The sequence below is a fragment of the Cebus imitator genome, unplaced genomic scaffold (assembly GCF_001604975.1).
Source record: "Cebus imitator isolate Cc_AM_T3 unplaced genomic scaffold, Cebus_imitator-1.0 Scaffold450, whole genome shotgun sequence".
Lineage (NCBI taxonomy): Eukaryota > Metazoa > Chordata > Mammalia > Primates > Cebidae > Cebus > Cebus imitator.
The window spans coordinates 454345-481123 of record NW_016107765.1 but is presented as its reverse complement, the minus strand read 5'-3'; the positions used below and the strand labels follow the sequence as shown (position 1 = coordinate 481123).

Sequence of the window (26779 nt, the reverse complement as noted above, 5' to 3'; positions counted from 1 at the left end):
AGAATGGGTATCTCAGGCTGTTAGTAATTTGATATAGAACTTTTCACCTCTGGGTCAGTGGTAAATGAAACACATTTACATATTTTTAAGTGGATTTATTGCTCTTGAAGGGAGCCCAGTTGTAATCCTTGACACCAGAACACTCATTTGCCAGAAAGCCCACAGGCGTTGAAAACATTGATCGGGAAGTAACACAGAGAAGGGGTTCAATTTCAACAGCTTTCCACTGTTTGGCTTCCCTTACAAGATCTTCTTAAATTGTTTTAATTAATCCTAGTTATGATTCTATTCTTAAAGGCTGATACCTATCTGATGACAAATTGCATATGGATCAATAAGATGGGCTTATTTCACTTTAGAGTATGAGCTATCCAGTTGCTTAAAAATAATTATCCATATCTGAAAAAGCAAGGAATTTACTACAGTATTCACTTTATACTAGGGGGAAAAAGGAATGATTGATAAAAATTGTGTTACAAATTTCAGTAATAGGACTATGGCTTTTACAGTTAGAAAATAATAGCACTGATTACATCGATCTTAGCATCAAGGAATTAGACATTTTCTGGATGTGCGTGCCCATTTAACACCCCTAGAAATGACCAGAATGGATTCAACCCTGTCCAACTCCTCAGCTTCCAAGGCAACACATCCATGGCAACAAGTAAGCATCATTACAGTTTCTCAATTGTGGAAAAAAAAAAAGAAAGAAAACAATTTCTTAACTCCCTTTAACCTAAGCACATTTTAGGCAACGTAAAAATACAAGAAAAAAATTTCAGTTTTATCATCATTGATTATATATATATACTCTGTCAGATATATTACTAGAAGATGGGGATATAATAATTAGCAAAACAAATTACCTGTGTCTTAGTTTGAAGTACTCTGCATAAACTGGAAAAAGAGCTTGCATGCAGACCATTTATTATGAATAGGAACCCAAGGGACAGGAATGAGAGAATGAAATACAGGAGAGAATGCCACACCAAACATTAATAGATCGGCCACCACTATAGGCAAATGGTGTTCCATCCTGCCAGACTCTCTAAGGAAGCTTATGAAACATATCTCAGAATTATTAACCTGGAAGATAAAAGGGAGATGATTTTTTCCATGGGCGCCGGCTCTCCAATTGTCAAGTGTAACCTAATGGACGTGAACTTCCCCACACTAAGTTGTGTGATTGGCACAGACATGCCATGTAGCAGCATCAGGGAGGCCTTGGGGAGCCTGAAAAGGACCCTGTCAGGTTCACCTGTGTGAGCTTGGCCAGCCCCTATGCTGGACTGTATGCTGCAGCCGACTAGTGGAACAGATAGGGCTGAGAAGACGCAAAAGGGAGAGGCCTGTGGTACACTCTGCCCTTAGGGTACTTAATGCATCCCAAAAAGATATACTTTCTCTCAAAGAAAAAGTTGACATGCATCCTTTTAGAATTATTATATAAAGTAGATAGGTATAGATTAAATATATGAACTTTGGAGTCAGATAAATTGTGGTTTGAACATTGTTGGTAATTATCACTCTTTGTGCAGCCAAGATCAACTCATTTAGCATTTTCTCATCAGTAAAAGGGAGGGTGGGGTATGGTAAAATCATGTCTCTTCTATGCACCAATTGTGAATATTAAATGAGATTATGTATAGTACTTAGTGCATTGTTGTTCTTAGGTGTCATTAAATGAGATTATGTATAGCACTTAGTGCATTGTTGTGCATAGGTGTCATACCAAAACAAAATTTTAGAGGCAAAGATTGGCAATCTTCCTATTTTCTTACTCCTATCCATATTTATGCATCAAATGATGCCATAAAGCATAACACATTTTTAATGATTTAAGGATTCCTAAGATAGAAATAAGGCTTCTCGTAGTGCTGAGAACTGAAAAAAGGAAAGCTATATTTTGTCTCAAGTTTATCAGAGTTCAAAATAGAAATTGTTTTAAGCTTCATTTCAATTCATAAAGTTCCCCTAAATTCTATTTTCTGAGAAGCCAGCAGATGATTTGGTTTCCTAATTGTTAAACTAACTTTTTAAAATTTAACAGAAAAAAATGAGTGTTTGGCTAAGCTGTTTCTTGAAACATCAGTGACCTGAATGCACAGTCTTTACAAACTAAGAATTCCCTGAAGCTTGATAGGAACATTGAGATCTTAGCCTACACAACAGAACAGCAGGATCAGGCAAGTCACTGTGCTGAGATACCACTTGGGGCCAGATTTTAATAGCTGACAATTCATAATGGATTGACAAAAGCAAAACATCATTAACTTGAATCTACAAAGTCGACATTTCCATATGCAAATAGGAGCTAGCACATATGTGCCTGTGTACAAGTCTCATTGCTTGTTTAGTTGTCTGTGTGTCCTTTCCTTTGTCTTTAAGATCCCAGTGGACAGGAACCATGTCTAATAGCCCGCTTTGCAAAACAACAGGTGCACAGATTGAGGCCTCACTAAATGCTTTCTATGATGATGATGATATGGTTGATTTTCTCTCTCATGTAAGGGTAAGGTCTATAGTCTAAAGTCAGCAACCAGGAGTAAAAAGATAGTCATGAATGATACATTTGAGCATGGAACATGAAAGTTACCATATATTTATGTAACAAGGATGGACTAAACTGACCCTATGGGTGTGATCACCAGAAAGAGCACTCACCCTATTTTCTATATTTTACTTTACGTTCATAATATTGATTCTTATAAAAGATGTTTCCTTCATTGCAAGCTAGATAACTCTTTTGTATTTATTCTGAGAACACTGGGGCTGTGAATTTTCCTTTTTAGTGTAAATCTGCTTGGTTCAGTAAAATTTCATACAAGAAATTATAGCAACAGACTGCCAGCCTGATTCTGGCTCATGGGAAAGTGATTTAACCTTTCTACTATTAAGTTCCAATTGAATAATTGTAACCTATCTTACAGACTTGTTGTGCAGATCGGATGAGATCAAACAAGATAATATAAAGTGCTATAAAAATTTAAGCTATTGTTATCCCTGAAAACATATCCTTTGGGCTGGGCTTAGGTGACTTTAGGAAATAGCCAATTATGCTGTTTCCTTTATGAAAATATAATCTTGGACTTACTGTTCAGCATGCCTGTGTGAACACACTACAAGGACCCACAGCCTCTTAAGATTCCTCACTCTACTTTCTTTCTCCATGTTCCCCAGGGATCTGTCCTTCTTGGCTTGTCTTTCCTTTTCTGCTGTGTATACAAATGTTGTGTGTTAAGATCAAGGAGTGGACACCTGGTTTGCTCTCAGAGTTCCATCACTCACTCTCATAAAGATTTTGCTTTGGGCACTGCAGCTGGCATTTTTTTCTTTCTCTTCCTTGCTGCCGAACAGTTAGTTACACAGGAAAGAATAATGAAGGCTTAAACTCTCCAATCCTGCTTCCTATCTACCTCGCATCCTCCTGTTACCAAAGGGGAAACACATGTTTTTCAAACTCAATTTTTGCTGATGAAAATTTTGTTCAGTTTCACAGCTTGACTTCAGAATTTTCCCAAGTGATGGTAAATTTCATTCCCTTGCCAAACAAGGAAATAACCTGCAAGCATGTTTGGAAGAAAAACTTAGCAATCCCCCTGAAGCTTTAGGATCAGATAAATAGAAGAAAGAAAACAAAATTGTTATGCAAGCCTTTCTGTCATTCAAAATACTGATATGTTTAAGCATTGGAAATTTGGGGAAAATATTTAACCTAGGTCAATAGAATATATTAAGTTACCTGTAAAACTTGAAGTATAGATATTTATAGTAATCGTAGCATTTGAACTCTGAAAAGACAAAGAAGTGAAGCTTACACATGGCTCAATGTTTAATGCATATTTGGTGAATCAATCATAGTTAGAGATGGTGCTCAATTAGATTTTCTTCCTGTTGTACATTATACTGTTTTGTTTAGAACATTCGTTTAAAAAATAACTTATCTTTCCTTATGAAAACTTAACTTCTCTATTTCCTTGATGGGTAACTAAACTACTATAATTCTAAGTTCTTTTTTATTTTCTTCGTTTACCACAGCCCAGATAAAAACCCTTTCTATAGGTCACTTTCATTAAAGGTGTGATAAAAATAAATGACTTGTAACAGGTAGAGAAAACGTGAACCAGGAGGGGTAGGCGGCAATCCTATTTTCCAGCAGTACTACGGAAAGCCTCCATGTTCTTATGGGTTTATTTTTGTGTTCAGTTCCCACGAAGTTATCCTGCTCCCCAACCCCATCTCCATCCTCCTCCCTGCGTGTTACAGGCTGACACTGAAATAGACAAGAGGCAGAAGAGACCGTCCCTCCCTGGGAAGGGTTTTGGAAGTTAGCTAGTTTATTTAATCCCCAGGCAAACCTGCAGTCAAGTTAATCAGAATGAGAGGAAACAGCTTCCTACATACGAGCTAGGACTGTGAGAAATTGTTTTTCTGGGTGTTTTATAGCCAAAAGCCTTCAAGGGTATGGAAGAGCTCTCCAACCAGAGGCACAGATATTCAAGGAGAGCTTGTTTGTTTTATGGTTATTTTTATCCCACAATAAACAGCTTAAATTTGCAGACTATACTTTTTGACTATAAAGTGGGTTATTTCTCAAGATGCTGGTGCTTTCCCCTAACAGATAGAATAAATAGAAGAAAATGCTGAGAGTACACCACTGAAATTCTGATTTATTCAATCATTAAGAAAAAGAAGTGCAATTTCAACGATAATAGAATGAAAACCCAACTGTTTCTGCTCTCCTTCTGAAAACTTGTTTTCTATGGAGAATGCTGCTCTTAGGAAAACACCTATTTAAACCTCAGCAATGTATAATCTTAACTTCAGGCAGCATGGTTGTATAGGTTTGGTAATTTGTAATACCTCTGCAACTAGGGATAAAATATTAACTTTCGATAATACAAGCAGTATCTGCAACATAAATACTAAAAATATTACATTCTCTCCCAGGAAAGATATTTTATAAAAAAGACTTTGCACTTGGTTTTAAATGCTTCTCTAGGCAGTTGCTTTGTAGGCTTGTTAGAGGAAACACAATGTATGTACAACCTTTGGAGACATGGCACTAAACAGACAACTAGTCGGTCCAGTATGTCGTTCTTAGGACACAAATAAGAAGGTGGGGAAAAAAGCATTTAAGTGCAACAGTAACCTCAGGGAGGACACTTCCATGTTGGAAACCACACTAAATGCTTCTTGGAAAAATTGCTTGAATATAATGAAACCAAATAAAATATTGCTGTAAGTCTGTAAGAAAAGCAAAAAAACTAAAATTAAAAAAAATCCGTGACATAGACATATGTATAAAAAAAACTATGATATACACATGGGAGCACGCACCCATGCATGTACACAGGGTATGTAAAAACATAAAACATTTATCTGTGTATTTTGCCTATCACACACAAAAAAGCGTAGGGTATAAAGGTTTCAACATATTTGTGCATAAACTTTTTAAAGATTTTGAAGTCCTTGAGCTGGAGTTTCACTCTGTCATTAACCAATGTTGTAACCTTGGCTTACTCATTTTTTAAATGAGTAAATTTAAATTTACTCATTATTTAAATCCTAAGATTATTTTTGCAGAATTTGGTAATTAGACTTCTAAATGCTCGATAAGGAAGTTCTTTCCAGTTCTAAAACACTGGAATTTTAAGGTTTTCCTTTTGTTTCTTTTGTTTTCCATTTTTTTTTCTTTTAGGTTTATTATTAATAAAAAGAAATCAACACAGAATTATGTTTGCAATATGCAATCACTTATATTTAGCTGAAGAGAGATGTTTACGGCAGAAACCCTTCAGTTTCTTCCTTTGTTATTGTTGGTTTACATCAGATGAAAAGCTCCCCAGTAGCAAGGTGGCAGTTACAATCTTATGGAGCCTAAAATGAAAATGAAATTAAGTCATTTTAGAAGACACCCCATTTAATAGATTCTCCTATTCACTTATTCCTCTCTCTCTTCTTTTATCTCTACCCTAGCTCAATTCTAAAAATCTTGAATATGAATGGAACTTGATGATAGTCTTCCCAGGAGTTTTAACAAAGCTATGTATAGAAATGGTCTGGTTGAAACATTTCTAAATCTGTATATTCTGAAAGTGGATGTGGCTTTTCCTGTCCTAATCATGTAAGCAGACTGCAACAACATTACTGCTCAAACCAACAAGGTCTTTTAAAATGTGCTGCCCGTTTCCTTTTTCAATCTGCCGAATCGCTGCAGTTATTTTTAAACCTCTTTAGTTCTCTATGCACACACAGTATCATGCCTATCGCTTAGTGCAGGTGTGTGTTTTGTTGTGGTTTGTTTACAATTGGCAGGGCTTGATTGTAAAAGTCCTGTATTATGAATAAACCAATGCCTGAAATGAAGTGGAACCTTGATTTATTTGGGTAGGACTGTTTTCCAGTACTGTAAATCATATTTTGGTGTTCATTTACCTTTGCATTCTTTTTGAGCCACCGGCACTGAGGCAGACGAATGGGAATGAAATGAAGTGTGCTAAGTGCTTCTGCTGGAGGGTTTCAGCTCCCCGCTTACTGGGGTGTGATTTATCTCTGCAATACATCATGCAACTTATTTTCCTTTGCTTATTTTATTTAGTGTTGTCACAAATAATATCAATTGGCCATTGCCTATGAACCCTAGTAAATTAATGAAATAAGCTGCATGTACAAAACTCATCTGTCCCCATTTTGATTAGAGCCTCTTTGGTTGCACCAAGCCATTTACTATAGATGAACTTCATTTATTAAACAAGCAGCTTCATGGGTTCTTGGTAAATTGTTATGCGTAGTATTTGCCATGATTTTAATGAAACACTTAAAGCTGACTCTTTTATATCTCAATCACTAAGAGTATTTTATGCCTGTGAAATAGGTATTTTGAGTCATCTTGTGACTTCCGGCTGACTAACTCCATCTGAAGTAGTTGTCTATTTATGGAAGGAGGTGTCCTTTATCTTTGTTTCTAGGGAAGACAGTAGGCGCCAGGAAAGGGCAAGAAGCCCTTATTTCCTGTAAGGGCTTCTTGTCACCTGCACTATGGTTGAAGTCCCCTAACAGCACAGAGCAGCTGGTCACTGCTCAGCCCAGGCATTCCGGTGCCTTCCTGCTATACTTGCATATCAAGAAGCATTTCAGACCACAAGAATGCAGGACTGCAAGGGGCCAATTTACCTTGAATTTGAAAAGGTAGATTTCACAAAGCCAATGGGTTTTTTAAAAACAATCAGAATCATTCAGATAGATGATGTTGGGGTTTCTTTTTGGCTTTAACAAACCTGGGGAGGCCAAACATATTCCAGAAAAGCACTGCAAGGTAGCTAAAAGCTGTGAATCCGAAGCAGTGAAAACATAAGTGGCTTAAGTGACTGATATGAAACAAGCTTCTGCTCACTGGGGAAACTGCCACAAGAACAGGAGAAGTGGTGCGGGACACAATATGGGGAACGTGGATCCAGAGGCTGCCGTGAGAGGTGCTGATCGTTTAACTTCTGTGAAGGGCAGAGGAACAAAGCTGAAGGACAGAAAAATCATGGTGGATGAGATAAGAACATTCCGGAGAAGTATCTATATGAGAGTAAAGCAGAATAAAAATTAGAAACATTTGGAAGAGCTTGTCTTTTTCCAGAGCTGAAATAAAGGTGGGTGGTGGTGATGTAACGCAGAATCATCCTACATGTCTTTGCTAAGAACATATGTCCTCCTCATGAATCCACTACAATCAATAGCCAATAAAAAAAGTGTGAGGCAATCGTAGAAATTCTTAGTGTTAAAGTTAAAAGCATATTCAATATTCCTGTTTTACTAAAGAATTTTATGCATGCCAGTACCTCAAACTCTCACGTTTTCAAAGAAATTTAGAGCCCTAAAATATGAGAGCTTACAAACTGGAAATGAGAAAATTTAGATATCTCAGTCCCACAGATTTTGTTAATGATGTTTCCTGAGAGTTACTTTATAATTTTTTCAGTATATAGTTACAGTTGAAATCTAATTCGCTGGTGCAAGTTCTTTATTTTAAATGAAAATTAAAGAGTTCATTGAAACAATCTAATTAGAAGGAGCATGGAAGGATGGAAGGAAGAAAGAAGGAAGGAGGGAGAGGAGGGACAGAGGGAAAAAAGGAAGGAAAGAAAAGGAAGGGAGGGAGGAAGGAAGGAAGAAAGAAAGGGAGGGAGGGAGGGAGAAGGTGTTCTCCTTCTGCGTCCGCAAGGGGGCATAGTTTAAAGGGCAAAAACTTCCTAGCGCCACGCCCCCCCTTCCCATCTCTCTCCATCTGGGAGATTTAAGGGTTTATGTTTGAATTTTGCAGGCACGGGAAGAAACTAAGAATCAGTCACTCCCGCGGAAGTTCTAAGGAACTCCTTTCATTGGCCTGGGGTCTTAGAGAACATGGAGGTTCCTCCCGGGTTAAAAGTCCCCTTCTTCCACATCCCTTCAGATTCCATGTTTGGGTCCCCTTCCACAAACACTCCCTTCGTGGAAGCTGTTTTTCTCTACCCTGGATTTTCCCTCTGGAGTCCCCTTCCACACTCTCTCGTGGAAGCCTGTCTTCCCCTCCTAAACTCCATCTCTCTCTCTGTGTTCCCTTCCACTCAGTGTGGAAGCTGCTTTCCTCTCCTGGATTCCATCTTTCTGAATTCACTCAGTGTGAGGATTAGCTGTTTCTTTCTCTCTCCTTCTCCTGTTTCTCTCTCTTTAAATAAATCACTTTCAACAAACACTTTTGAATCTGGCATTTACCGCACACTGTGCCATGGTCTCCTCTCTCATTCTTGAGAGGGCAGTAGGCCAAGAACCTGGAGAAACATCCTCTCAGGGGAGCTGAAGGCACCCTGAACCCCAATATTGAGGGAGGGAGGGAGGAAAGGAAGAAGGAAGGAAGAGGGGAAGGAAGGAAGGAAATGGAAGGGAGGAAGGGAGGGAGAGAGGGAGAGAGGGAGGGAGGGAGATAGGCATCCACACCATCTTGATTAGGGGCTGGGTAAAATAAGGCTGAGACCTACTGGGCTGCGTTCCCAGGAAGTCAGACATTCTTAAACATAGGATTAGATAGGAGGTCAGCACAAGACACAGGTTACAAAGACCCTGCTGGTAAAGAAACTGGCCAAAACCCAAAACTAAGATGGCAACAAAAGTGACCTATGGTCGTCATCACTGTTCATTATATGCTAATTATAGTGCATTAGCATGCAAAAAGACACTCCCACCAGACCATGACAGTCTACATGGCAATGTCCAGAACTTACCCTGTACAGTCTGAAAGCAGGAGGAACCCTCAGTTTTGGAAATTGCCTATCTCTTTCCCAGAAAACTCAGGAATAATCCACCCCTTGTTTAGCATATAATCAAGAAATAACTATAAGTGTACTCAGTAGATCAGTCCATACTACTGCTCTGCCTATGGAGTACTCATTTGTTTCTTTACTTCCCTAATAAACTTGCTTTCACTCTGCTCTATGGACTTGTCTCAAATTCTTGTGGAGGAAGGAAGGAGAGATAGAAAGGAGGGAAGGAGGGATGAAAGGAGGGAGGAAGGGTTACCAGAGGAGTAAAACTACAGCCAAATTCCTTGGTTCCCATACTGGGAGTCAAACACAGGCCGCTTGGGTGAAAGGGAGGAGTCCCAACCACTAGGCCACCACAGAAGCAGGAACTGCCACTGCAGGTGGAGCTTAGGTTCTTGATCTTCCTAACCCCAGAAGAATAAGGAAAGGGGCCCCGGAGGCGCGGTAAGTTTTACCGTTCAAATAGAACTCATGGACCCAAAGAGTGTGTGCGAAAGTTTAGATTATTAGGCAGAGTGAAAAGACAGCTCCCACCCTTTCGTGTAAGGGGATCCAGAAAAACAATACCGTCTAGACAGCTATGGCTGGAGTTTTTACCCTTGAGTTATTCCCTCCCCATTATGCATGTTCTCATCCAATGAGAGGAGTTCTTTCAAACATCCTCTGGATTGACTGATCTTCGACTCTGTTACCAGATTGGCTACTTGTTTAAAACCCTGAGTCACAGAGCTCCCTCCTCCAAGAGCCAGCCTGGGCAATTCAGAGACAAAGGGCCCTACCTGGCTTGTCAGGGCGGAACGGTGAAACAAAGAGCTCTACCTGGCCTGCAGCAGGAAAATGAAGAGCCCTAGCTGGGTGGGGGCTGGGGAAGAACTAGAGAATTTCTGCACTTTAAACAATGCTCCCCCCTCCCACCAGGGGACCCTGGGAAGTCTAACACAGTCCCAAGGAAGGAAGGAAGGAAGGAAGGAAGGGAGGGAGGCAGGGAAAAAAAACTTGCAGTTCCTGTATGTATATATTATTATTATTACTGATTTTTATGCTTATTATATAACATGTAAATATGCAACATCTACTTTGAGATAAAAGGAGCTGGAAAATATTAAATAAAACACATTCTGCTCAACATGTCCAAAGGTGAGTTTCACTACAAAAATTATACCTTGGTCAAAAGTGTTTTGAAAACAACTGCTACCCTAAATACTTCCTTCATATTCAGTGTTGCACACTAATAGAGGTTCCGAGGAGTCCTACAGTAAAGAAAGTGTTTGAGTTTGTTTTAATGTGCATTTCAAAAATATGTTTGACTAGGGTAATTTTTTTTTTCATATAACAGCTATTAAACAGACTATGTACTAGTGCTCCATTGAACATACCTTGGGAAACGCTGCTCTCAAAACTTCTACATACCTCACCCACAAAGTCTAACTCTTTTAAAGATTATACATAGAAAAATGTGTCCATTGGTCGAACTACCCATAAGAAAAGTAAGGTTTGTGAAGGAAATTCTAGGCTCTGGAGCCTTCATACATGACCAGCGAGGGAATAAAATCTCATTCTGGGAGTTTCCAAACTCCCAATGTTCTATTTTTTTCTATAACTGAACTTGAAATTAGAAACTCAGTCTTTAAAATGCAGTGCCATCATATTTTTAAAAACCCTATAGATAGGACACTTATATTTAGCAATGCTCTTTTTCCCATTTTTGAAGTTGTAAACATGACTGAAAGCCAAAAATACCAATTCCTGCTCAACAACTTTCTTTGATATCTGAATTCCACATCTTCTCTACCAATCAAATTGCTGAAATCTTGCTCTAAAATTAGCAATTTTATTCTGATTATTTCTCAGCTTCATTTCCCTTGATCTGTTGGGGGCATTTGACAGTGTTGATTTGTTGAATGTGTTCTTGCCAAGGGCCTCTGTATCACACCATCCTAATTCTCCTTCCACCTCTCCAATTACTCTTGGTCACTGCTTCCTGATCTAGTAACTTCATTGTTTCTATCATAACACAAGGCCAGGTTCTAATCAGATGTTTGTTTCCTTTCATATTCTTTTTTTAGAGTCCACTCCTCATCTGTTTTTCAGTGTCATCTCTAAAAATATGTTTGCCCAATGTGTGGTTCTCTAGCTCAAGAGCCAGCCTTGTATTTCCAAGCATATCAGAATATTTTCTCTCAAATAACCCTCTGACATATCCAATTTAAAAAGTTAACACTAAACTTGCCATCTATTCTGTATCAGTCTCATTTTTAATCATGACCTTATTCTATGTAGTAACACCATTTTTTCACTTAACATGTAAGTTTAAGTTGCAACTTATATTTTAATGTAAGTTAAGGGAAACTCAAAATGTAAGTTTTTCTAGTGCTTTTTAGTATATGAATTTCTTACCATATGCCATTACCGTGCTAAGCACTACAGATACAAAGTCACATGACCTTCAAGAACCTCGTTATTTAACCTAAGAAATAGAAATATATACACAAAATCAAAGTAAGTTTAATGTTACAAGTATAAGATGTATAAGTTGTTATGGAAAGAGAAAAGAGAGAGCTCAGAGAAGCACAGGGATGGGACAGTGTTAGAAAAGGCTTCATAGGAGAGGCAGCATTTGAGATGTGTCTTGAAAAATGAGTTGAAGATCATATGAGGCAAAATAGAAAGAGAAGTCTATTCCAGGCTGCAAATATTTATGTTGTTTAAAGGGATGGGTAGAATTTTGGTGTGTCTGTGTGGGGGACAGAGTTTACAAAACTCGTTTAGGTTTAGAAGATCTACTAGGAGATGAGGCAGGAAAGATGTTGAACCTAGTTTACTATCAACTTTGAATAACTTGCTAAGGAGTTTGGACTTGACTCCCTGAAAAGTTTGGGAGGTGACCAGAATTTGAGCAGAAGTACATAATCATGTCTCTATCTTAGAATGATCATGCTGATAGTAAGAAGAGGGAAAGAGCAAATGTGATAGAGGATATAAAAATAGGCTGGTCTGCTATCTAGCTTTCCTGACTCCAACTTCTTAATTCCAATACTCCTGGGTGACTTTATGACACTTGATTATGTGTGTGGGTGCACAACACACACACACACACACACACACACACACACACACACACCCCAAACAAAATGATTTCAGTATCTATAGTTTTTTTTTGTTTTTTGTTTTTTACAACAAAATAAAAGTCTTTTGCCTTACTTTCAGTGTCCTTTAGATTTACTGAAGGATAGGTTTCTCACATAGGCAATGCTATCCTCTCCCAAAGGCCTGCTTTTTTGTTTTTTGTTGACATCCCCCAACTTCTGATCATACGGGCATACCATAGTCATTCCAACTGAACTCTGCACTCTTCTTTGCCTTGATCCTCTCCCATGGCCTGTCTGCTCCTTTCCTCTTCATTTATATAGATCAGGCCAATTTTTCAATCCCAAGTTCAAATCCATTCCTCTTCCATGAAGCGTTCTCTGATTCTCTTGTCCTGTTCTCATTGATATGTATATATATATCAGTGAGATACATATATATATATTTTTTGTTTGTTTGTTTCCCCAACTCTTTATTCTGGATCCTGCAATTCATGCATTATCTTTTTCTGTTTCTTACTTTTATATCTTAGACTAATTTCAAATAAATGTTTTCTTTCTTGAAGCCTAGAACTAACTATGTGCTTATTACTCCCCTGGGTTTCTCACTTGTTTTGAAAATAATCAACATTCTGAAATCAAGACTTCTTTTAGAATTTTTTTTATGTTGATCTCAATGCAAGAATCTGCAACAAGAAAAAAGTGTCCAAATTTGTTGAGCATAGGCCAGGCACAGTGGTTTACACCTGCAATCCAAGGACTTTGGGAGGCTGAGGCAGGTAGATCGCTTGAGCTCAGGAGTTCAAGGCCAGCCTTGAACGTGACAAAACCTCGTCTCTACAAAAAATAAAAAAATTAACCTTATATAGTAGAATGCACCTGTAATCTCAGCTCCTTGGGAGGCTAAGGTGACAGGATTGCTTGAGCCCAGGAGGCAGAGGATGCAGTGAGCCAAGATCTTGCCACTGCACACCAGCCTGTGTGACAGAGCCAGATACTGTCTCAAAAAATACAAATGAAAATTATTGAGCACTTATGTGAAAAGCACCGTGCAAGGTGCATCTATGTGTAAGCCTTATCATACCACTATGTGTCATTACTATGATTATTGTTAATATAATCATCATCACTGCCATATCAATATAAGGAAAGCAAGTTAGAAATACACTAAGCAGTTGTTCAAGGTCACTCATTTATCCAATCAACACATTTGTATTGAGTTTTTATAATCCCCCAGGCATGGTTCTAAGTATGAGGGTAAAAGTAATTGTGGTTTTTACATTGTTGTAATTTGCTGTTTAATATTGGAATACATTCTTAAATAAATGTGGTTAGGTTATACATCATTTTAATGGGCATTTCTCACTTTATGTTTTTTTGCTAATGACTTATTACTTGCTGCTTATTTTATGTTTATTTTAGACGATGGCAATGATGTTAGACAAAAAGCAAATTCTAGTGATTTTCTTATTTGAGTTCAAAATGGGTCGTAAAGCAGTAGAGACAACTGGCAAAAGCAACAAAGCATTTGGTGCAGGAACTGCTAATGAACATGCAGTGCAGTGGTGGTTCAAGAAGTTTTGCAAAAGAGAGGAGAGCTTTGAAGATGAGGAACATCGTGGCCGGCTATCAGAAGTTGACAATGATCAATTGAGAGCAACCATGAAAGCTGATCCTCTTAGAACTACATGAGACGTTGCCAAGGAACTGAACATTGACCATTCTATAGTTGTGTGGCATTTGAAGCCAACTGGAAAGGTGAAAAAGCTTGGCAAGTGGATTCCTCATGAGCCGAGTTAAATTTTTTTTAAAATGTCATTTTGAAGCGTCGTCTTCTCTTATTCTATGCAACAACAGCAAATCATTTTTCAATCAGATTGTTACATTCAATGCAAAGTGGATTTTATATGACGACCAGTGATGACCAGCTTAGTGGCTAGACCAAGAAGCTCCAAAGCACTTCCAGAAGCCAAACTTGCACCAAAAAAAAAAATGGTCATGGTCACCGTTTGGTAGTCTGCTGCTGGTATGATCCACTAGTGCTTTCCGAATCCCAGCAAAACCATTACATTTGAGAAGTACGCTCAGCAAATCAATGAGATGCACTGAAAACTTCAACAACTGCACTCAGCATTGGTCAACCGAAAGGGCGCAATTCTTCTCAACAACACATGACTGCACGTCACACAACCAATGCTTCAAAAGTTTAATTAATTTTGCTCTGAAGTTTTGCCTCATGCACCATATTCACCTGACCTCTCACCAACTGACTACCACTTCTTCAAGCATCTGCACAACTTTTTGCAAGGAAAACATTTCCACAACCAGAATGCAGAAAGTGCTTTTCAAGAGTTCACTGAATCCTGAAGCATGGATTTATATGCTACAGGAATAAACAAACTTATTTTTCATTGGCAAAAATGTGTTGATTGTAATGGTTCCTATTTTGATTAATAAAGATGTGCCTGAGCCTAGTTATAATGATTTCAAATTGACGATCAGAAACTGCAATTACTTTTGCACCACCCTAATATGAGGAAGTAATAGTTGAACAGAATAGTTCTTTCTTGGCAGTCGGGCATTTTGCCTGGGGAGAAAGATCATTAAAAATGTAAACATTTTAATAAAACCATTTAAACAAATGATGTTGTAACAATGTCTGATAGAGCAATACATGCTGTTGAAACAGGAAAGGTTCCCTTGTCCCCCACGCATGGAGGGTGATGGGGATGTGGCTTGCTTCTTCAGTGCCCTGCTGCCCAAACGTCTAGGGGAGCGTACAGATGGGCAGGCTGTGGGGCTCTGACCCCAGCAGTGTCTAGGGGTGAATGTGTACACACCTGAAGCCCCAGTGGGCGTGTGTTACAGGGTGCTCTTTTAGTTTGCTATCTATCTATAGGCTGCTTGTGTTAACCAGCTCAATTAGACCTTATACCTTATGGCAAGGACAGAGGGTTTTCTGTATCCTGGGTTCTTGCCTTGGTGTACCAGATGAATCGGATCACATGTAGGCTTGGAGAATAAATGTAAAGCTTTATTGAGTGGAAGTAGCTGTCAGCGAAAGGGAAGCCAATAGGGGGATGGTCTTCCCCTGGAGTTGGTTGCTGGGGGCCCCTGGCTCTCTTGCGTCTTCTCCAGCCAAACTCCACCTTGTCCAGCTCATTGATGTCCTGCCAGCCGGCCGGGTCTCGGTGTGCTCTTCCATCGGTGTGCTCTGCTGTACATCCTCTCAATGTCAGGCCACTTGTCTTTTTCTGCTGATGTGTGCCTCTCACTATCCAGCAGCTTCTGTCTCTGCCTTGCTAGGGTTTCGAGTTTTTATAGGCCCAGGATGAGGGTATGGTGGGCCAGGGTGGTCTTGGAAAATGCAACATTTGGGCGCAAAGGCAGAAATGCCTGTCCTCACCTAGGCTGCTGGGGATGGAGTCCTAGCCAGGGACCACACCCTCCTCTACCTAACACTTCCAACACTTCCCTTCCCTGCTTCCCTGTCATTTAAAGGGACCACGCCCTTCCCTTACCAGCACTCTTGTATCACTATAAAAATAAAACAGCGTAAAAGCTTGGAGTGCAATGAGCAGTAAACATTGACCTAGGATGGAAGCGAGGCTCTAGATCCTCTGCAATAGCCCCTGTTACTGATCAGTCTCAGGTACAACTGGGAAGTCACAATTCAACACATAACAAAAGCATCTTTACTACTGGCATTTGAGGCCTCCAGTAATCACTCCTTACATACATAATCTAAAGTAACTCATCAAATCTGTGTTTGAATCAAAAGAGCCTACTTATCTTTACTTAAAATGTACTCACTACGACTTTGTGCCGTGCTCACGCTATTCCTTTAGCAAGTGTGCACATTCACTTGGGTGCACATACACACATGCTTCCTTTTTATTTTAATGCAAGTTCCATTTATTCTACAAAACATTACCTGTTTATTAGGGTAAGAGTTACATCTTCAGTTTTGTTTGGAATTTTATCACATATGCTGTGATTCTGAACAATCTATAAATATGTGTTGACATAACAGAATCTATCTGAGCTCTAGGCCCTGGAAACGATAAAAAGAAACCAGTATGCTAATATTTCAGAAACTGAAGAACTATAACTTTGGGACTAGTTTTTTGGTGCGTCTGCATTGACAATGATTTTTACAATTAAAGTGTAAAATCTGGAAAAAAAATTAAATGTATTGAACCTACTGTTTAAGAAAACATATTGAGGATAAATACAAATATAATTGGAATGGCATTAGACTTTGGAGAATTTAATAACATTAAATTCAAGATAGCTTTAATTTTTTTGTGTATTACTATCATTTAATTTTTATATCCTTCAATTCCAAAAAAAATAAAGAAATAAATTTGAATGTTTTTCACATTATTTCAGCCATTAATTATAATATACAGTTGACCTTCATATCCATAGGAGATTGGCTTCTGAACCCCTGAAGATACCAAATCTGTGGATGCTCAAATCTCTGAAATAAAGTGGCATAGTATTTGCATATAACCTATGTATATCCTCTTATATACTTTAAATTATCTCTAGATTACTTATAATACCTAAAACAAGGTAAATGCTATGTAAATAATTGCTATACTGTATTGTTTGCTCATTTGTATTTTTAAAATCATATTATTTTTCACTGTTTTTTTTTCCCCAAATATCTTTCATCTTTTGGTGGTTGAATCTGAGAGTGCAGAACCAGCACATATGAAGGGCTGACTGTACATTTAAAAGTTGTGGCTCAGTTGTAGTGAAGAGAATGACTTCTTTGTAAATAAAATGAAGCAGGTATATTGATCTTTAAAGTGAAGAAAACCTGTTTGAGCAAAGCCAAATGCTGAGAATTCATATGACATTTGCACCATCTCAAACTGAAGCTCAAGTGACCTTGCCAATATTATTTATTCTGAATAATCACACAGAATAACAAATAACTTCTCAATAAAAAAATAATATTCCTTCTAGTTCCAACAACAATAGAGTCAGAAACAGGACTTGACTAAAACTGCAATTGCTATTCCTGCTTTCCACCTTTTTCCAACTTCAAAAGATTTAAATACGATTTGTCTTTGTAAACAACAGAGCTAATCACCATCCTCAGTAGCAACTAGCATGTGTTGCTAAATTTGGCAGACTCAACCAGAATAAAGAATATAAAAAACAGTTAATAGAATCTTAAAGTTGCTGCTATTATAGGCATTACATTAGTTTGCTATGGCTGCCAAAACAAACTGCTGGAAACTGTTTGAAATTTAATGACTCTCAGTTCTGGAGGCTAAAACTCTGAAATCAAAGGATTGATAGGATTGGTTCCTTTTCAGGGCTGTGAGGAAAGGATCTGTTCTAAGCCATTTTGGTTTGTAGATTTTCATACTTACATATCATTCTCCCTGTATATGTGGCTGTCCCTAAATTTTCCCTTTTTACATGGACACCAGTCATGTTGGATTGAGACCCACCTTAATGTCTTTATTTTAGCTTAATTCTATAAAGATTCTATTTCTATACAAGGTTGCTTTGTATGTACGGGGTTTAGGACTTCAACATATGAACTGGAAGGTCACAATTCAACCCATAACAAGCACTTTCTGCATTTTTATTTGAAGCATCATTTAAAATTTTATTTTTTGTGTAAATTCTATGGGTAACATAAATACCTGTTAGGAACAATAATTAAGGTGGATCTTCAACACTATATAGAGTTAAAATAATAAATGAAATTCTTAATAGTTTCTATGGTTGTTTGTTTAAATCTTGACATGTGTAAAGTTCAAATGAACTCGGAATTGTGATATGAGTATATATTAAAAATGAGGAATTGAAAAGTTACCTAAACATCGCTATATAAGTTCATGGGCAAAGTAGACAGCTGCCTATGATGTGCAGTACCTGCTAGTAATTCTTCATGTCTCCGAAAGCTGTATATTGTCAATTTCTGGCTAATATCTGATATTCCATCAAAAGATTTCCTCACATTAAAACACACATATTGAAAGTAATGGGAGATGAAGTCAATAGCTAATCACAAATATTGTATTGCTACACTGTCACCTTCAAGTCCAATGTACCAACACCTTTCACTTGAATTGCTAAAATAGGGTCTTAACTAGATGCATACCTTAACTCTTTTATGTAGCAAATATTTATGAGGCTTCTACCAAGTACCAAGTACTCTCATAAATGTCTGGGGTATCTTTGTGAGGGAAAAATACCCCTGTCCTTGCAGAGTTTATCTAGAAGGATATGGAGATGTCTTTTTTCTTTTGGCTTTTTCCAATATGTCATCTACAAAACATCCAGGGTAATCACTTCAAGGATAAATCTGATCTCGTCACTGGCTACTTAAAACCTTTTCATAATTTTCAGTTGCTCTCGATTAAACTCCCAAAGTTCTGATGCAGCTCTTAAAGTCCTGTGTAATCTGCTTCCTGCTTGACTCTGCCATGCCGTACATATAGCTGTCTATCCCATCTACTCTGCTCCATCCGCACCAGCCTGCTAAGCTAATGGTGATGATGAACAAATCTCTCCTACACTCAGAGCATTTGTATATTTATTTCCTTTATTTTAGGAGCTCTCTTGCTTATCAAATGTACATTTCCAACTCGTCATTTACATCTCAGCAGAAATATGACCTGATAGGTGCTTCCTGAACCCACCAAACCAAACACAGTGTCCCTCTGAAACCTATTTATAACTTCTGATTTATAACAATTAGAAATAATTATGGGTAGAATGTCTATCTTTCTAATTGTATTGAATTCAATTAGAATAAATATTATATAGGTTTATAATTTTCTCATTATACTTAGCACAGTACTGGATAAATGGAAAGAACTAAAAACCTATATATTGAATATAAGAGGACGAAGGTAGAAGGGAAAAGAGAGAGAATACCCTGACTCTTGGTGAGGCATACATTAAAGTGGAATTAGTTTGAACTGGGATGGACACTAATTTGGGCTCTAGGCAGAAAGCTTCAATTTACTTTAGTCAACATTTTCCAAGTACATTCAAAAACAGATTCATTTTAGGAAATGCTTTTAAAAAACATGATACTATGGTCAAATAAGTCTAGCTGAACAATCTTGTCTGCCACTTAGATGGTGCATATTGGAATTTCTCATTAGGAGCTCTAAAATGTTTTCTAGTAAAGAAATCTGTTTAACAAACCCTTCTCTTCCTCTAGAATACCTAATAACATTGAGGAGTACTTCCTGGGAAATACTGTTCTGAGGGATTAACAAGTCTTTTCCAATCTCTTTCCTTTTTTTCCCTAATTAAAGCTATGTAGAGTAGATGGAAAATCTCATTCTGCATTTTTTCTTGTCTCAAAAGAAAACCTAGAGGCCTTACCTTTAGAGGTATCATTCTTACTTCTCAATCAAAAATTAGTATTTAAATCAGGAATCTTGGCCTCCTCTTTACAATGTAGTATTTTCATAATTTTAGATAATTGATGCATCAATATTTATAAATTTGTAGTATCATAATAAGTGGCTGCATACTTTCCACCTAGAATTCCTTTAGCCTAATTACTGTGGTATAGAACAGGAGTCCCCAGATATGTTGAGCCTATTACTTGTGTATTTATATATAACATAAATCTACCACTATACTTTTATATCATTTATTTTTTGAAATGGTCCCTAAAATAAAAAACTTTAAAGATTGAGATAAAATTAATATAACAAGAGGCCCTAAAATTTTCTTACTATTATTTAGGGGATCATTTTGCATCCACCTTGGATTACATGCATGTACCTCACCTTAGAGATCATTCTGAAAACTATGACTGGACTAGAGCTCACCAGAGCATGATAAGGCCTACGTATAAGGAATTATTCCATGCATTTGAAGGTTTACTGTTTGCCTTTACCCTGAAAATTACTGTTTACTGGATTTGGCTTATTTAGGTGAGTTGGGAGAACTGAATTTGGAGGCTTTGAAAAAGATATTGAAAGGTGAACAAAGGATTTATCTTTATAAATTTTGTGTCAGGATTGAGGTGCTGCATAATTTACTATCATGATGGTACCAGACTGAGTCCTGTCTTTTTTGCTTTGGCTTGAGACCCCAGGAGGGTACAGTTACAAAGGTACGTACTTCTCCTAGAAGACCAGACTATAAAGCTGTCTGATGATTTAGGGCATGAATCTACCAGAAGTTCAGAAAATAGAAGTTACAAAGAACCAATTCTGAATTTTATTCTATTGTGTTTTACTCAGGGAGAATCCTGAAGAGTAAGTTGTTTCAATACTGAGAACACTAATAACAGTGTCTGGGCCAACTATACTTGTCATATTGTACAGACAACTTAGTTTGATCCTCTATCCTGGCAGAGACTACATTCACAGAGGCCTTTAGAGGAAATTCCTCAGAGATTAATACGAAATCATGAGTTTGGAAGCTCCCTGAGTTCCAAAGTCATTTATCATGAGATAAAAGCATCATCATGCCAGGGCACAGTGGCTCATGCCTGTAATCACAGCACTTTGGGAGGCTGAGGCAGGCAGATCACCTGGGGTTGGGAGTTTGAGACCAGCTTGAGCAATATGGAGAAACCTCATCTCTACTAAAAATACAAAATAAGCCAGGCATGGTGACGCATGCCAGCTACTCGGGAGACTGAGGCAAGAGAATAGCTTGAACCTGGGAGGCGAAATTTACACTGAGCCAAGATAGATTGCGCCATTGCACTCCAGCCTGGGCAAATAAATAAATAAATAAATAAATAAAACCAAAAAAACCCCTCCATCTCCACTAAAAAAATTAAAAAGCATCATCATGATTTAGATGAGTAGTATTGCAGAATGGTTAAGAAAGGCCTTGATGGAAGATGGAAATGGATTTGACATGAATTTCCACATTAAACAACTTAAAGGCTATATGATCTGGGACAGGATATCGTAGAATTACCATGAAATTGTAAATAACTGAACAATCTCAAGTATCACTTGAGTGAAGCACTCAGCACAATGATGCTATAATTAGCACATTATAAATGGTGAGTAGTTATTATTATTATTTATATTATTTTTACTTCTATGGAAGAAATGAGAATCATCTGTGTTCCTTAGTGTTTTCCTATGTAACAGGACCCTAAATTTGCTCTTGACAACATTTCATATATATATATCCATTTGACTGTATTAAACTTAGCGACCATATGTAAGCTGACAACTTTGATTAAGGAATTTTCTATTGGAGCTTGACTTAATCTTTAGTTTGAATGGAAAATCTGGTAGTGAGGCTTTTTCTCTTCTGCAGTTCTGTCAAACACTGTGATCCATGGAGACAGAAAGGGGAATTAAGCCAGGAAAATACCATAAGTAAAAACTTTATGGAATTAAACACAGAAGCAACCATGAAAGAAGTGTAGGGAAAAAAATACGTAATCAATGCTGCGAAGTCAAATGACTCCTGAATTCTGTATTGACTGAACTTGAGAGTAAAATAATTTACACAAATTAAAATTCTTAAGGAGAATGAGTTATAAATAACATACCCATCAATCTCGATTTCAAATGATATTCTAGAACATCTGAGTTCTAATGCATTTGGGACAATTGTCAAAGTTCTTCACTGGAAACTGGGTTTAAAATGTATCGGCAATAAATTTTACGGTTTTTATGTGTTGTATTAGTCTAATCAGCTGCTAACCCTGCAGGGGTAAGGGCTAACATTTGTCAAGATGAAGTAACTTGGAAGTGGAAATGATGCATTTGTTCTTTCCTCAAAAGAAAACATGGATCTTTATAAAGTAATTTTTTTTTCTTTTACAAAAAGGGACCCAGGCTCCATAATTTTATATGTTAGACTCACTGATTGCTCTTTAAAGAATTGGGACAGTCTGTGAAGCAGGCACAGATGGAACAGAAACAGCTTCAGCAGAGATTTGATATTCTAAGTCATTCTCTGCAGAATGACAAATGCTAGTGCTTTTCGTTGTGATACATTCCCCCGACCACACATATCTGCAAAAAAATGTGCAATATCTTTAGAAAGATAATACTCATTGTGATTTTACTTTTAGGGCCTAAAAGATTCAGATTTCTTAACTCTTTATTATTCTGGAAAAATCAAGGCTAAGATGGACTCCTGAAGAAATTATTTTCTTAACATAAAAGTATGGCTAACGGAGAACACATGTAAAAGTTTAAGCTTTTCCAAACCAACATAACTTCTCATGCATGCAGCAAAGACTGGCCATCATCAAACACCTTTTTTTTGGGACAAGTTAAAAAATAGTGCACACTCAGCTTGCATCACCAGAATTGGCCATCTAACCAGGGTAAGCATTGGATTCATTATCCTAACACCCTGAAGGCAAAATTCTAAGGACCTATGGATCATAACAAGATGGAGGTCACAGGAGAGCCATTTAACTCTATTCCTAACATAAGTTATTTGTGAAAAAAAGATACCGTTGAATTGTTTTTGCATGAATGCTATAAAATACTTTTATTAAAAATAAAAACAGCAATAGATAAAACAGAAAAGGAGAGAGAATATCCCAAAGCAACAACACGTTTAACAGAGATGAAGCCCATTCTGTTTCCCTAGGGTGAAAATGTGTGGTTAAACATATGAGAAGGATATTTTGCTTGGTGTATGTTACCCATCATAGTAGCAACAGCAGGAGCAACTACAGAAAACGGCCCATTAGTTTTTCCATAATAAACTATTTTTTCACTGACACACTCTTGGGATTCTTTGACATTACTTCAGTACTTATTGGTGGATGGCCTCAATAATTGGAACTCTCACAACCTGATATTAACAGTTTCCCCATCACTTTAGTATATGCTAAATATTATGAAATTTGCATTTCAGGACTTCCTTTTCAAGGTATATGATTCCAAAAGACAAACTTATACATTCAAAATGCTCTTTATATTTTTGCATTTTACATTTGTATTCCTTTCTCAAATTAGCATGTCAAGACACCTATTCAATATAACTTTATCACATTCAAGGAAGGACTAATGAATGAGAGTTAACAACTTCCAGCTGCAGTCTCCAATGTGTCTAACTTACACCTAAGGCAATAGCCTCTGAACACGGGAGTTCTCTGAAAATATGTGCCCTGAAATGTACAAGCACAAATGAGAATTCGATGGCAGTCTTCATTGATCTTAAAAATTTTCAGCAGTTAATTGTGCCAAACATTAGAAAGAAGACAGAGTTCTTAATGATAAACAGAAATCACAATTGAATTTGGAAGCCAGGAATGTTATGTAACATAGCAGAGTAAGTTTCATCAGAGAACTATTCAGCCATTTAAGGAAGAACATATAGGAAATCTGATATGAGAACACTAAAACACTGCTTGAAAATTTTTCTTAAAGCTAGTGAGAGTATTAGACTTCATCTGACACTATGTCCTCTCTAAATGTTATAATAAGACTGAGCCTAAAGAGGTAAAATGACCCAGGCAGGGACCAACAGGTAATTTTCACCACATCTCCAGATTCCAAGTCTAATGTTCCATTACTAGAGCAGATCCCTCTCTGGGGAAGACATAGTAGCATATCTCTAACTCACAGGATTAATTTGTATGTTATTGCTCCCTTTTAAAAGGCCACAGTAAAATGAGGAGGGTATGGCCAGAGAAATGACAACTATTCATAATTTCCTATTTCAATTGTGCTATTTAACAAAGGAAACCACTGCTGAGATACCAGGGACTTAGGAAAAACGTCTAACTTAAAGTCTAAGAGAAAAGGCAAAGAAGAAAGAAAAATAGTCAATGTATTAGATACATGGAATGATAGATGACAGTTTCCCATTAAAAATTTGTTAATAAATTTTACAGAATACATAAGATTTCTCAACAAAAGGAAAATGAAAAGAGAAAGAATAATCAGGAAAATTCAGAATAAGCAATATCATTTTCAACAAACATTTATTAAACATTTCTTATCAGCCATGCATAATACTGGATACTAGGTGCTACAAAGAGATGTTAAAGTTCTTGTTCTTAGAGAGTTATTAGTGTAATGAAAAGACAGAAATTAATCAAATAATTACACTATCTATCATTCAACCCAAGTCAAGTGCTCTGTGACAAGAACATGATTCTATGAAGGGTTATGAGAAAAGCTTCTGACCTAACTTGGAAAATCAGAGAACTTTTCCAATACAAACTGATATTTGAGCTGAGATAAAGGACAAATAGGAATTAGGCTAAATAAATGTGGCAAAGAAAGTGATGTCTCAACATCTATGGGGAAAAACTGTGTGAGATGGGGCTTTGAGCCAGAGACTATATTGGCACCTATTAAGAATTTAGGGCCAGGTACAGTGGCTAACACCTGTAGTCCCAACACTTTGGGAGTCCGAGGTGGGTAAATGGCTTAAGCACAGGAGTTTAAGACATGCTCAGGCAATATGGAGAAAGCCCATCTCTACAAAATATACAAAAACCAGTTGGGCATGGTGGTGCCTGCCTGTGGTCCCAGCTACTCAGAGACTGAGGCTAAAGGATCAACTAAGGCCCAGGAGGTCAAGAGTACAGTGAGCCATGACTGTACCACTGCCCTCCAGCCTGGTTGACAGAATGAGACCCTATCTCCAAAAAAAAAATAGATCTTTTTAGTAGCTTCATTACATTAATGCCCCCAATTTATCACACCTTTTGAAATCCATGCCCTTTTTCTAGTGCCTTACCATAATGACTCTGCTTGCCATGTGACTTTCTTTGTCAATAGGACAGGAACAAACTGGACCCAGGCAGAGACTCAGAAAAGTAGATGCATGCTGCCTCTTTCTTTTCCTCCACTATGAGAATCTGCATAGGCTTCCCTGCTAGAATGAGAAAATGTGGAGCAGAGCAGTAATCTCAACTCAGCTCCTTCAGGTTCACCCAGGCACCAGCCAGACACCTGGGAGAGCCCAGCCAAGATCAGCCAAGTAGTCTAGCTGATTTATAAATAGTTAATTCTGCTAAGCCCTCTCTCCACATCAGCAGAATTTCTCAGGTGAGCCCCAAAAGACTATCCAATTAATCCACAGATTTGTGAACTAAATAAATATTTAATATTTTAAGCCACTAGGATTTGTGGTTCTGTTAAGCAGCATAAACATAGCTATAGATAATGGATACAGTGGTAAATGTAAAAATGGATTGCACAGTGGTATATGATGTGCACAAGACTGTAACAATTTTCAGGCTCTTGCAGTAAGATAAAATGGCAGCTTGGACCAAGTGATAGTGAAGATGACAAAGGCTACCCAATTGAAGCAATTTGAATTTAATTCTCTAAGAAATGGTGAATTACTAAATGCCTTAAACAAACAAAGATTGACATGAACAAGCTTCTGCTAATTTAGGAAAATTAAATTGGCCATGTTTTCATGAATGGATTATGGTAAAAGAGTAGAGAAACAGAACACTAGAACGAAAACAACTGAAAGAAAGAAAAAAAATTAAATGCCAAGGGAATGTCTCTTCACCACATGATATATAATTGAACAGCCTCATTCAATGAAACCATTCTGAGGCCTGTATTCAATAACATATTCTCATTCTTAAAAAAGATGCTAATTCTAGATGTTTGTAGCTTTATTCAATGCCCTTTTGACAGTCCAACCTCAACTTGTGTTGACTTGAGAATGGAATATAATCCATGGATTAAAGCAATGAGTTTCAAGACCCTTTTGCATTCTGTAGTCTTGTGAACAAGAAATTAACATGAAGGCATAAACAATTCAAAGGGTATGGAATCAGTTTTAATGCCCATTTTGCCATTGTTGGCAACAGGTTGCTCCTTTCTGACTTTTCAAAATGTTCTCAATTTCATCCTTAACAATCATAATAAAAACCATGTTCCATAATATATACAGACACATTATATTTCCTCAGTAAGTGTTTAATCACCCAGTGACATTCATGGGTATGTTATGAAATAGGAACTGTGTAGGGCAGTAAATAATGGGCTTTAATCTTATCTCCATCTAAAGCCAATTCCTCCAGTTTTACATAGATCCCATTTCCTCTTTCTTGTTTAAGGACATCATTCTCAGAACTCAGAATTCTTTGAATATTTCTCCAGCAATTCTTCCCTCTTTCTCTGACATTAATATTTTTCTCTCTTTCTCCTTGTCATTGAAATAGGTATATATAAATATATAGATATGTCTAAGTTCTTAAAGAAGTTTACTTGCTCCACTTTCCCTGTCTCTTATCCATTCATTACTTAGTCTTATTTGTTGAAATACTCTGAGGGAATGACCTATTCTTGTAGTTTCTAATTCTCTCTTCCCGTTGTCTTTTAAATCCACTCAAGTCAGGCCTTCTTTGCCTCCCTCATCGCATCAAAACTACTGTCTTCATGGTTACTGCTGATCAACAGCCATTCTTAGCAACAATCCTACCTCCTTGATAAA

The 26779-nt window shown here is 37.4% G+C and overlaps 1 protein-coding gene and 1 long non-coding RNA gene across 4 annotated transcripts; one reads left to right on the top strand and one right to left on the bottom strand.

Annotated features, from left to right (window-relative positions):
- Positions 1-15018, top strand: LOC108291360 (histone-lysine N-methyltransferase SETMAR). Of its 2 annotated transcripts, XR_001819864.2 has the most exons (3): positions 1-60; positions 6972-7191; positions 13799-15018. XR_001819864.2 is itself a non-coding variant. In XM_017511725.1 (2 exons), the coding sequence occupies exons 1-2, from the start codon at positions 7150-7152 to the stop codon at positions 14066-14068; spliced, it is 312 nt and encodes a 103-aa protein (XP_017367214.1). In that variant the 5' UTR covers positions 6972-7149; the 3' UTR covers positions 14069-15018. The 2 variants fall into 2 exon arrangements, 1 of the variants encoding a protein (XP_017367214.1); XM_017511725.1 differs by lacking the exon at positions 1-60.
- Positions 959-25276, bottom strand: LOC119468585. Of its 2 annotated transcripts, none has more exons than XR_005197282.1 (3): positions 25061-25276; positions 3743-3791; positions 959-1086 (listed from the first exon to the last, which is right to left on the bottom strand). It is a non-coding gene; the product is annotated as an uncharacterized LOC119468585 (long non-coding RNA). The 2 variants fall into 2 exon arrangements; XR_005197283.1 differs by lacking the exon at positions 959-1086 and adding an exon at positions 3141-3215.
- Between the last annotated feature and the right edge of the window lie 1503 nt (positions 25277-26779).